Source organism: Larus michahellis, unplaced genomic scaffold (genome assembly GCF_964199755.1).
Source record: "Larus michahellis unplaced genomic scaffold, bLarMic1.1 SCAFFOLD_603, whole genome shotgun sequence".
NCBI classification, from domain to species: Eukaryota; Metazoa; Chordata; class Aves; order Charadriiformes; family Laridae; genus Larus; species Larus michahellis.
The window spans coordinates 1-12,620 of NW_027436460.1; the positions used below are offsets into that span (position 1 = coordinate 1).

Consider the following 12,620-nt stretch of genomic DNA (forward strand, 5'->3'; position numbering starts at 1 on the left):
CCTCCTTTTTTTATCCTCCTTTTTTTCCTCCTCCTTTTCCTCCTCCTTCTCTTCCTCTTCATTCTCTTCCTCCTTTTCCTCCTTATCCTCCTCCTTCTCTTCCTCCTTTTCCTCCTTCTCTTCGTCCTCTTCCTCCTTCTCTTCCTCCTCTTCCTCCTTCTCTTCCTCCTTTTCCTCCTTTTCCTCCTCCTCTTCCTCCTTCACTTCTTCCTTCTCTTCCTTCTCCTCCTTCTCCTCCCCCCTCACCTCCCCCCTCTCTTCCTCCTCCTCTCTCTCCTCCTCCTCCTCCTCCCTCTCCACCTGCCTTTGGGGACAGAGGTGTCCTGGGTCCCACCTCAAGTCCCCCCCCTCCACCCTTTAACCAAACGCACCAAATCCTGGCTTTTCTCTAACGCTCCCTCGGCGCTTCCCGGCCCCTCTCTCCATCCCTGTGCCTAAAGGCGAATTCCCTGTTCCTTATAATCCCCTCCGAAGCTCTCCCAGCGCCTCCAGCCCCACTCCAAGGACTCGTTTGACTCCTGAACCTTTTCCCTCTGCCTTTTCCCCGGCCCCATCCTCTGGGCCTCTCCATCTCCCCCCTCCTGCCTCCGTTCCTTTAAAACCAGACTCGCTTCAAATTCCGAGACGGTTTTATTTGTAAAAATGGGAATCGGGGTGGTGGTGGGTTTTTTCAAACGTGCCAGAGGTGAAATCTTCAATCCGACAAACCTCTGCCCTCTCGATTTCGGGGCTCCTTCCTTCCCCTCGCCAGAAAAATCTGTTATGAGTTAAGTTTTTAGCTCTAGCTGCCTGTGCCCGCCGGCGCCCCGCGCTTTCTCTGTGCCTAACCCCGTGGCTTTTGTCGTGGCTTTTAGGTGGGCGCCCACCCGAGCAGCCCGAAAACCCTCCGCAAGGCCGTCGCCGGCTGCGTTTTCCCCGGCGTCGGGGTGGGTTGGAGCCGGGGCCGGGGGGGACGCCGCTGGGAGCCGGCTGCTGGAGGAGCCACGACAAACTCCGCGTCGCGCTCGTGTCTAACCCCTCTCTGCCTAACGCAAGGGTCCTTCGTCCTCCCCTCCCCTCCATGCTTTTGGACTGACGCCAATCAAACCCGCCTCCCCCCCCCACCCCGAAAACGCATTTCCCACCCCCACCCCCCCCAGCTGCCCCATTACTAACCCGTGTGGTGGTAACTAACCCCCCGTCAAGCGCTGGGGTAGAAACGCCGTGGGGTCGCGGGGCAGCAGTTTTGCCGGGATGCTCGGCACGAGGGCGTCCCGTGACGCGGGATACCCACGGGAGGATGCGTGCGGAATGGCGGGGGTTGGGGGGGGGAATGTTTTTTCACATGCCGGGCTCTCCCTGAATACATCGGGGCGCTCGTCGGGCGGTTTTCAGCTCTAGAAGCGGTCGGTGTCGCTGTTGGCGAGGCGGCTCCTGCCCCGCCGGGGTCCGACACCCTCCGGATGGGGTGACACGGCAGAGAGCCGCCGGGTTTGGGGACCCTCCCGTTTCCCGTTTTTTACCCGGGAACGGGTCACTGGCGGGCAGATTCGGCTCCTGGAAAAAGCGGGGTGGTCCTGCCGTGCCCGGAGTAAAACCGCGACGGGGGTTGATGGGGAGGAGAAATCCCGCTCCCCTCCAGCCCCGGGACTCGCGCCTGGGTCTAAAGGCTTGAGCCGTGGCCACCTTCCTCCCCCTCCAATAGCTCCCAGAAGGATGGAGGAACCCCGCCGGGCAGAGCCTAAGTTTCCCTGCCTTGGAAACGCTCCGAAAACTCCCAGCCCATCCCCTGAGATGGTGGAATATCATCTCAGGGGGGGATGCCGGCGACAGGAGCGTGTTCCCTAGTCCTAATCCAGCCCCGGATTATCCCCCCTCGAGGCTCGATTCCAGCTTCCAGCACGTCTCCGCTGCCCGGCTGCGAGCCGTTTGTGATAATTCTGGGGGGTTTTCCAGCAGGCACCGGTGTCCCGGTGGGGATCGGCCATGCCGGAGTTGTTCCTCGAGGGTTTTTTTGTCCCGGGGAAGCCGCTGCGGGCGCAGGGACGCTCCGTGGGTTCCCCTCCAGCTCTGACGGTGGCCCAGTTGTGGCACGTTGGCTACCGGGACCGGCTACGGCATGGGGCAAGCTTCCCGTCCCCCAGCGGTGGGAGAGAGCCCCCGGCAAAAGTGTGTTTGATGGAGATAACGGTCGGTCGTCGGTTCCTCGGGTGGATTTAGGACAGGGAAACGCTGCCCGCTGCTCCGGACGCGCCGGAAAACCTTACGCTTCTCGCAACGTCGGGCTTTGGCAATGGCGCTTCAGCCCGGCTGCCGCTCCCACTCGCACGCGAGGACCTTCCGTGGGGACGGCGCGACCCGTGGGGAGGATGCTTTGGGGCAGGATGGGGGGGAGTGGATTTTGGGGGAGAAACGCGGGTTTCCTCGGTCGTAGCGAGGCCGAGGGCGGGCGCGGAGGCGGACCCCGAGCAGCACGGGGATGGGGAGAGCCGCTCCGGCAGCGGCCGGACTGGGTAAGTCGGTGGTTGCTGCTGGGATCGCGCCCCGGAGGACGGGGCTGGCTCAGTCTCCGCAGATTTTCCTTGCGGCCAGCGCCGTGGCGGCTTTGGAATGGCCGGGACGGAGGCCAAGCTCTGGTTTTTTATGGCGCTGCTGGTGCCGCCAACCTTCGGGATGGACCGATGCCAGCCCCTGCCCCCCCGCCCTGCGCGGGACACCCCGAAACAGCCCCCGGGGCAGCTCCGGTCCTCTCTTAAACCCGGGACACGCACGAAATCCCTGGCTCATCCCATCGGAGCTCCGGAGCTCTTGCTTCCCATCACTTTTCCTGGCCTGGCTGCCGGGGGCGAGGAGAAGCCGGGTTGGGATGTGCCCGTGCCGCGAGCGTGGCCGGCGGGCTCGCTGCTTTTCCCACCCGGCTTCGGGAGCTAGGAGAGCTCCGGACACCCCCCCTCCGCGTGCTGGTGGCTTCCCTTGGAGTTGGGGCTCTCGAAATCTGCCTGGTCGGGGGTTTTCCGCTGAGAGCAGGGCTCTCCGTGCCGGGGTTAGGCGGGCTTCGGAGCTGGGAAGCGCTTCCCCTCGCTCTCCGCCTGGGGAATTCTCCCGCAGGAGCCTGTAACCTCTTCTTCCTTCTTCCCCCTTCCGCTCGCCGTCGGCTTCTCCGTCTCCAGGTGATCCGCAGGGGCTGGCTGACCATCAACAACATCAGCATCATGAAGGGAGGCTCCAAGGAATACTGGTTCGTGCTGACGGCCGAGTCGTTGTCCTGGTACAAGGACGAGGAGGTACGTGCCGGCGGGGGGGAAGGACGTGGGGGGTTTTTTTTTTGGCGGGGGGGGAGCGGTGAGAAGATGCTCGGGATGAGAATTAGTGCCCGGGATTAATTAACGGGTAGCGCAGGAGCCTGGGGGCTCCTCTGGAGGGTGTCCTGCGGTCACCGCGCCGTCCCGGCCAGCAAATTCCGCGTCTCCAGACGCTCCCCCCGCGAAGCCCTCGGGATTGTGTAAACACAGATAAAGCAGGAGACGGCGGGAAGCGGAGGGAGGCCCCCCGGGATCCAGACGCCCTCTGCCCTCCCTCTTCGGCGAGGGTTTGCTTTGTCTCCCGTCGCTCTTGTCCCAAGACCTCCGGGAAGGTGGAGGTGTCCCAGGAAGGTGTCCCACCTCTTCCCAGATGGGAGATGGAGATGGAGATGGGAGATGGGAGATGGGAGATGGAGATGGGAGATGGGAAATTGAGATGGGAGATGGGAAATGGAGATGAAGATGGGAGGCGGAGATGGGAGATGGGAAATGGAGATGGGAGATGGAGGTGGGAGATGGGAAATGGGGATGGGAAGTGGGAAATGGGAGGTGGGAGATGGAGGTGGGAGATGGGAAATGGGGATGGGAAGTGGGAAATGGAGATGGGAGATGGAGATGTGAAATGGAAATGGGAGATGGGAAATGGGAGATGGAGGTGGGAAATGGGAGATGAGAGATGAGAGGTGGGGAATGGAGAGGGAGATGGAGATGGGAAATGGGAGATGGAAGATGGAGATGAGAGATGGGAGATGGGAAATGGGAGATGGAGATGACAGATGGGAAATGGAGGTGGAAGATGGAGATGAGAGATGGGAAGTGGGAGATGGGAGATGATGAGGGATGGAAGATGGGAGATGATGGGGGTTGGGAGATGGAAAATGGGAGATGATGAGGGTTGGGAGATGGGAAATGGGAGATGGAGATGGGAAATGGGAAGTGGAGATGGACATGGAAGATGGAGATGGAAGATGGAGATGAGAGATGGGAAAGGAGAGATGGGAAAGGGGAGATGGGAGATGATGGGAGATGGAGATGATGGGAGATGGGAGATGATGGGAGATGGAGATGATGGGAGATGGGAGATGATGGGAGATGGGAGATGATGGGAGATGGGAGATGATGGGAGATGGAGATGATGGGAGATGGGAGATGATGGGAGATGGGATGTTGGGGCCAGGCAAGGCTGGCAGAGGCACCTCGGGTGCCCGGAGCCCGAGCAGCCCCGCAGGAGGTGGGTGTATGTGTGGGGGGGTCATTGCTGGCTGTCCCGCGCCCCTGGGTGCCCGTCGCCCCCCGTCCCCCCTCCATTGCCCCCCACCCCAAGCGTGGGGAGCCCAGGGCACGGGGCGGGAACCCCATTCCCTCCTCTCCCGGGATTTCCAAGAGCCGGGACCCCACAGGTCCCCTCTTGTCCCCCCCCCGGGGGGTGTGGGATGGGGCCGCTGCCGCCCTGGGACATCTCTGGACCTGGAAATGGCGTTTCACCGCTGAAACCCAAAGCCATTCCTTTGGCCCCCCAATGCTCCGGGGACCGGGATGGCGACGGGTCCGATGGCTCCTGACGGCTCCCGGTCTGAGCCAGGGGGGTCCGGATCCAGCGGCTCCTCCGCCTCCTCACCCGCCCCCCCTTCCAGATTTCACATTTTCCACCATTTCCGCCCCCGCGCTCCGAAAATCCCACCTCGCCTTTCCCCCTTACGTCACCGGCCAGATGCCGGGTGGGTTTTTTTTTTTTGGGAGGGGGGACGACGACACGGGACGGACGGATGGATGGGGGGGAAACTGGTTTGCGGGGGGGGGGGGGTTTGGGGGGGACATGAGGGGGTTCAGGGCGGCCGCCGCCTCGCCGGAGCCCAGCAGAAAAAGGAGACGTGAACGCAAATTTTTATTTTCCGGGGACGAAACCCTTTTTTCTCCTTCCTTCGTGAAGGTGAAGTCCTTTCCCGATCCCCCCCCCCGCCCCACCACATCCCCCCTCCCCAACCCCCAGCCCCCCCCAACCCCAGCCCCCCCTTTTTAAATCGACCTCCTAAAATTTCAAGGAAAGACGTTGAGCGGATAAACCTCCCCCCCGGCGTGGTTTTTCCACCCCCCCTCGGTGTGTTTTTCCCCACACCCCCACACCCCCCCACCTCCCAGGACCCCGGTTTCCTGCGCAGAGGCCTCTTAAAGGGGGTGGGGGGGGCACGTCTTGGCCCCTCTGCGGTGGGTTAATGAGAACCATCCGCTCCCCCCCGCCCCCGGGGGGATGAATGGGGGCTCTGTCTTCCGCGAGCCCCGCTCTCCCTGCCACCACCACCACCCCCCCCCAAAAAAAAAAACAAAAAAACCCCCCCACCATTAAAAAACTTGCCGGGCTCCCGCCGGCGAGACTTCAAAAAAAGAAAAGAAGGCAGAAAACCCCTCGGAAAAAAGAAAAACACCAACCGCCAAAGGGAGAGCCAAAGGTGACGGAATCCGTCCCGTCCCCGTCCCCCCCCCCCAAAAAAAAACCCCAAACACCCCCTTACCTGGCGGCTGCCGGGCGCTGCTTGGCCAAACCCGATCTAACCAATGTGCAGACTACTGTACAGCGCCGAACCCTCCTGAACAGGTAGTCTGAACACTGGGCAGGCTGGGCTGGAGTCTCCGCGGGAAGCCGGGGCACTTGGGGGGGGGTCATTCCTATTAATTATTCCCCCCCCCCCCCCCCTCCCCGCCCCCCACATTGGGTTTGGTTTTTTATTTTTTTTTTAAAAAAAAAATAGAAGGAGAGAAGCCCGCCGGGGCGCAAGGCGACCGCTTTGTCTCCCCTTCTGACGTGGCGGTACAAAAAAAAAAAAAAAAAAAAAAAAAAAGAAGGGGAAAAAAAAACCCAAAAAAACCAAAAAAACAAAAAAAAAAGTTCCTCGCCGCCGAATCCGGGCTGGAGGAAAAAAGGGGGAAGAAAGAAAGAAAGACAAAAAAAAAAAATAATTGTGGGTTTTTTGGGTTTTTTTTTCCAGATTTTTTTTTTTGGCAGGAAATCGTGAGGAGGAGTGTGGGGCGGGGGGGGAGGGGGGGGGAAGGCTTTGGGTTCGTGGCCTCGCTGCGAAAACGTCACTTTTTTTTTTTTCTTTTTTTTTTTTTTTTTTTCTTTGCGGCGGGGAGGGGGCCGGGGGTGGCCCACGCGCGCGCCGGCGTCCGGAGACAAAAGTTGGGGCCGGGAGTTGGGTTTAAACGATTCCAGATGTGGCGGCTCGGCCGCCGCTCGACTCCTTCCATCCGTTTCCCCTTCTTTAAGGGGGGGACACACAAAATTCCTGGGAACCCCACGGAGACGATGGGGGTGGGCTCCGATGGAGACGGCTCCATCCCTTCCCGAGGGACGGCGGCGTCCCCCGGGGCTGCCCCCGGCCACTGGGAAGGACCAAAATCCCTTTTTCCGCCGTTTTTTTTCGGCGCTGTCGGATTCTCCTTGGTTTTCCGGGGAAATCGGAGCAGCACCCAAAGGGATTCACGGTCCAGAGTCGGGGGGAAGCTCCAGGGGGGGGACAGACATTGAACCGTCCCCGTTAAATCTCTCGGTTTCCATCATGGGAGCACGTGCCGTTGGCCAAAAAGTGGGGTTTGGTGGCCCTTTGGCCAAGAAGCAGGTTTTGGTGGCCCGTTTTTGGTGCCAAGTTGAGGAAATGGGTGCCCTTCGTGGGGGGAGTCTCCGGGGGGGACGACACATTGATCCGTCCCCATTAAATCTCTCGGTTTCCATCATGGGAGCACGTGCTGTTGGCCAAAAAGCGGGTTTTGGTGGCCCTTTGGCCAAAACGCAGGTTTTGGTGGCCCCTTTTTTGGTGCCAAGTTGAGGAAATGGGTGCCCTTCGTGGGGGGAGTCTCTGGGGGGGGGACACATTGATCTGTCCCCATTAAATCTCTCGGTTTCCATCATGGGAGCACGCGCCGTTGGCCAAAAAGTGGGGTTTGGTGGCCCTTTGGCCAAGAAGCAGGTTTTGGTGGCCCTTTTTTGGTGCAAGGTGGAAGAAATGGGTGCCTTTCTGTGGGGGGAGGCTCCGGGGGGGGGACATGTTGATCCGTCCCCATTAAATCTCTCAGTTTCCGTCACGGAAGCGCGCGCGCCATTGGCCAAAAAGCACGTTTTGGTGGCCCTTTGGCCAAAAAGCAGGTTTTGGTGGCCCCTTTTTTGGTGCCAAGTTGAGGAAATGGGTGCCCTTCGTGGGGGGAGTCTCCGGGGGGGGGGGACACATTGATCCGTCCCCATTAAATCTCTCGGGTTTTGCCATGGAAGTGCATGCCGTTGGCCAAAAAGCGGGTTTTGGTGGCCCTTTTTTCGTGGAGGTGGAAGAATTGGGTGGCCCAGCCGTGGGGGGAGCTCCGACCCCCGCTGCCGTTCTCGGGATTGGGGTTGCGTTCCGGCTCGGGATGGTTAATTAGCTAATTAGCCGTTTTCACACACCCCCCCCCGGCCCCCTTCGCAGGAGAAGGAGAAGAAATACATGTTGCCTTTGGATAATTTGAAAATCCGGGACGTGGAGAAGGGATTTATGTCCAACAAACACGTCTTCGCCATCTTCAACACGGAGCAAAGGTAAGGGGGGGGCGGGAGCAGCGGGGACCCCCCCCCCCCCCCAAAAATCCCTTCGCCGGGCTCGGATTGCCCCCAAACACGCTCCGTGGTGGTCGGGCCAACGCTTTCCCCTTCCTTTGGCCATCGTTAGCCCAAACGCTGGCCATGGATCCGGTTCCCCCCGGCCGGCGGGTGCCGTGCATCCGTGATCTCGGCAGAGGGAGGATTTCTCCGGAGGAAGCAGCGCCTCGCCGATATTTATATGGAATTCCGGAGGGATTTCGGGCTTCCTCATGTTGTGGGCTAGCTGTCCCGTCCTCCTGGTGGTCCTCACCCCCCGGCTCCGCTCCTTCTCCCCCACCAGGAACGTCTACAAGGATCTGCGTCAGATCGAGCTGGCCTGCGATTCCCAAGAAGACGTGGACAGCTGGAAAGCCTCCTTCCTCCGAGCGGGAGTTTATCCGGAGAAAGACCAAGTAAACACGTCCCTCTGACTTGCCCGAGTCCCCCACGGAGCCGGCCAGCCCCAGGGGCCACGAGCCCAGCCCGGGACGAGCCTTCGGTCTCGGGAACTCTTGGTTTTGGGGTCCGATGTGGGGCTCAGTGGGTTCTCGGATATCCCGGAAAAACGCCACGGTATCGCGAAAGACGACGGAATTTTCTAACGCGGCGCTCCTTTCGTGGCATCGGTGGGATCTGGCCCTTCCGGGCTACAAACTAAACGCTTGTTTTCCCAAAAAAAAAGAAAAAAAGAGGTGGAATGAGCGCGGAGCGGAGCCGGGGGGTGTGGGGGGGTCGCTTTCCGGGTGCGTAACTTTGCGCCTTCGCCTTTTCCCGCGCAGACGGAGAGCGAGGAGGGCGCCCAGGAGAACACCTTCTCCATGGACCCCCAGCTGGAACGCCAGGTGGAAACCATCCGCAACCTCGTCGACTCCTACGTCGGCATCATCAACAAATCCATCCGGGACCTCATGCCAAAGACCATCATGCACCTCATGATAAATAACGTGAGCGGCCGCGCTGGGCGACGGCGATTTTGGGGGTGGGGGCGGGCGGCGGGGGGAAGAAGACGTTCCCCAACCCGGTGGGAATCGGAGGGGGCTGCGTCGGAGCTGGGGCCGGAACGATGGGATCGGAGGATCTTTCCGTTCCTCGTTTTTAGGGGCTTTGTGCTCCAGGAGACGCTCGGACGGGGATGTCGGGGCTGCGCGGGAGAGGCGTCCCCATGAGCCCTGCGCCTCCGTCTCCTCCCTCTCCTCCTGCACCCACCCCGTTGGCATTTTGGGGCTAATTTTTCGCTTTTCCTTTCCTTTCAGACCAAGGATTTCATCCACTCGGAGCTCCTGGCCTACCTGTACTCCTCGGCCGACCAGAGCAGCCTGATGGAGGAGTCGGCGGACCAGGCGCAACGCCGGGATGACATGCTCCGCATGTACCACGCTCTCAAAGAAGCCTTGAACATCATCGGGGACATCAGCACCAGCACCGTCTCCACCCCCGTCCCCCCCCTGTGGACGACACCTGGCTTCAGACCAGCAGCGGCCACAGGTACCTTCGACCGGCGACAGGAATCACGGGATGGTAGGGGTTGGAAGGGCCCTCTGGAGATCATCTCCTCCAACCCCCTCCAGAGCAGGGGTCACCCAGAGCAGGCGGCACAGGAACGCGTCCGGGCGGGTTTGGGATGTCTCCACAGACGGAGACTCCCCCACCTCTCTGGGCAGCCTGTGCCAGGGCTCTGCCACCCGCAGAGTCCAGAAGTTCCTCCTCGTGTTTAGGTGGAACTTCCCATGCTCACGTTTGTGCCCGTTACCCCTTGTCCTGTCCCCGGGCACCACTGAGAAGAGCCTGGCCCCATCCTCCTCACACCCACCCTTTGAGATCCCCCCTCAGCCGTCTTTTTTCCAGACAAAAAGCCCAAATCCCTCGGCCTTTCTTCAGCAGAGAGACGTTCCCGTCCCCTCAGCATCTCGGTAGCCCTTTGCTGTCCCCTCTCCAGCAGTTCCCTGTCCCTCTTGACCCGGGGAGCCCAGAACTGGACCCACAACTCCAGCTGCGGCCTCCCAGGGCAGAGCAGAGGGGGAGGATGACTTCCCTCCACCTGCCGGCCACGCTCTTCTTCATGCCCCCCACGATGCCACTGGCCTTCTTGGCCACCAGGGCCCATGGCTGCCTCATGGCCGTCCCGTCGGCCCCCAGCACTCCCAGGTCTCTCCCCACCGAGCTGCTCTCCAGCAGGTCACCCCCAACCTGTCCTGCTGCGGGGGGTTATTCCTCCCCGGGTGCAGCACCCTGCGCTTGCCCCTCTTGAATTCCAGAAGGTTCCTCCCTGCCCAACTCTCCAGCCTGGCCAGGTCTCTCTGGATGGCGGCACGGCCTTCCGGGGTGTCGGCCACCCCCCAGCTTTGTGTCACCTCTAAACCTGCCCAGGGGACGCTCTGTCCCTTCATCCAGGCCATTGATGACGACATGGAAGAGGACTGGGCCCAGCACTGACCCCTGGGGAACACCACTCGCACCGACCCCAGCTCGACTCTGTGCCCCTAATCCCCACCCTCTGAGGGCCTTTCCACCGGTTTTCCCTCCCCCCCGCTCTCCGTTCATCCACCCCACACTCCCTCCGCTTCCCCGGGAGGACGCTGTGGGAATCCGCCGGGATAACGTGGATTCGGGGTTGTTTGGGGTTTTTTTTTTTTCCCCTTCCCTAAAGGTGGGTTGTTTTTTGTTTTGTTTTGTTTTGTTTCTCTCTCCTCCGCAGCCCCCCGCCGCAGCGCAGACCCCCCTCCATCGTCCTGCCGCCGGGACGGCCGCCGGCTGTCCGGGGTCCGACGCCGGGACCCCCCTCATCCCCATCCCGGCGGGGGGACCCTCTTCCTTCGCCGCTCCCCCCATCCCTTCCCGTCCCGGACCCCAGAACGTCTTCGCTGCTAATAACGACCCCTTCTCAGCCCCCCCTCAGATCCCCTCGCGGCCGGCTCGCATCCCCCCCGGCATCCCGCCGGGAGTACCCAGGTAAGACACCCCGCTGCGGGTTCCGCCCCCCCCCCAACCCTCCCGGGGGGGTCTGGGGGGGCGAGGGGGGGGTCTCATCTCCTTGCCCCCCCCCTCCCTTCCCTAAGGCTGGATGCTCCGCTTTGGGCTGAGCTTCTCCCCGCGCCCCCACGGCTCCGGGCTGCGAAACCCCCCCCTTCCGTGGGGGGGCTGCGGCTCGTGATTTCGGGGCTCAGAGCCCCCCCCTCCTTTTCCCCTGGGGCGGGGGTTCCGCCCCCCCCTGCCCCCCAGCCCCTGCGGAAGGCTCGGTGCCGGTTGCCCGTCCCTCCGTGCCGGTTGCCGGTCCCTTGGTGGCCCGGGGGTCCCGTTGGGACGTGGCTTCCAGCGGAGCTGCCACCACAACGTCACCTCGCGACGCCGTGACCCCCCCGCCGCGTGTGTCCCCCCCCCCCGGCCCCGACACTCACCCCTCTCTATCCCCCTTCTCTCTGCAGCAGAAGACCCCCCGCCGCGCCGAACCGGCCCACCATAATCCGCCCGGCCGAGCCCTCCCTGCTCGATTAACCGCCCCCCCGCGGCCCCCCCCCCCCCACGACGCCACTCGCCTTTGCCGGTTTTTGGGGGGGGAAAAGAGGGGAAAAAAAAAGCACCCCCCCCCCCCGCCCAAACCCCCACATCTAATCTTTTGAAACCTGCCACCAGCTCAGCGGAGCGGTTGAACCGTGGCCCCCCCCCCGCCCCTTCCACCGCTGCCGCCGCCATCGTCCTCCCCCCCCCCGCCTCGGGACGGGCACCGAGCGCGGAAATCCCGGCGGTGCCGGTAACGGACGGTGCGAGGGGCTGGAGAAACCCCCCCCCCCCAGCACCCACCCCCCTCCCTTTATCATAAACCGTATTAGAGAGAGGGTTTTTTTTGGGGGGGGGGGGGGGGGGAGGGGGGGGGGGTGTGTTGGATTTTGCACTTTTTCCGAAATCCCCCCCCCCTTCTCCATCGCCCTCCACGTGGCGGCGGGGCCTGGGGCGGGGGGGGGGGGCTGAAGGTCGGCGGGGGGGCTTGGGGGGGGGGGGCTCAATGTCGGCGTCAGGACTTGGGGGGGGGGGGGGGGCTGAAACTCGGGGGGGGGCTGAGCCCAGATTCTCCCCCGAGCCGACGCCATTCCTGGCTCTTCGCTTCCTTCTTCCCTGGATTCCCTCCCCCCGGCTCCCCCCCAAGAATTTTTGTATTAATATATTCTATATAAAACTTATAAAATTTAGCAATTTGGGGGTTTCTGTCCCAAAAAGCGAGGGCTAATCTTCACCCATAGTCTCTATTTGCCGGTTTTATCGCATTTGAGGAAAATTTATATATTTGGGGGGGGGGGGAAGGGGGGGGGGGGAGATAAAAACGGCGGGAGCGCAGATAGCGATTTAATTATTCTTATTTTTTTTGTTTTTTGCTAATTAATCTAATCGGCCGCGAAGCGGGAGCAGATTTGGGGGGTGTGTGTGTCCCCCCCCCCCCCTTGACCCCCCCCACCCCCCCGCGGCGCCGGCTCCGCACCCAACCTCAGGTATTTCCTCCGCAACCCCCCCCCCCACCCCCCCCCCACCGGCGTCACCCAAAATTTGGGGGAAAAGACTGGAAAAATAAAAGGGGGGTCCCCGGTTGGGGGGGGGCGCCGAGGAGGAGGGGGGGGGGGTTCTTTCCTCTCCGCTGCCTTCAGCCCCCCCCCCCCCCCCCCCGGGGTCGTTTTGGGGGTCCGGTCGCCCCAAATAATTCTGGCCCCCCCCCGTTGCCTTAGAACCGGGGTGGGGGGGGGGTTGTG

General features: G+C 61.9%; 1 protein-coding gene across 1 annotated transcript; it reads left to right on the forward strand.

Moving 5' to 3' along the window:
- The first annotated feature begins 6 nt into the window (after nt 1-6).
- On the forward strand, nt 7-11,462 carry LOC141737462 (dynamin-2-like). The gene is given in 9 exon segments (XM_074572162.1): nt 7-3,263; nt 7,733-7,842; nt 8,186-8,297; nt 8,664-8,828; nt 9,138-9,318; nt 9,321-9,369; nt 10,580-10,658; nt 10,661-10,833; nt 11,307-11,462. Coding segments are annotated over 9 exon segments (1,011 nt in total). The 5' UTR covers nt 7-3,191; the 3' UTR covers nt 11,377-11,462.
- Nucleotides 11,463-12,620: the final 1,158 nt, after the last annotated feature.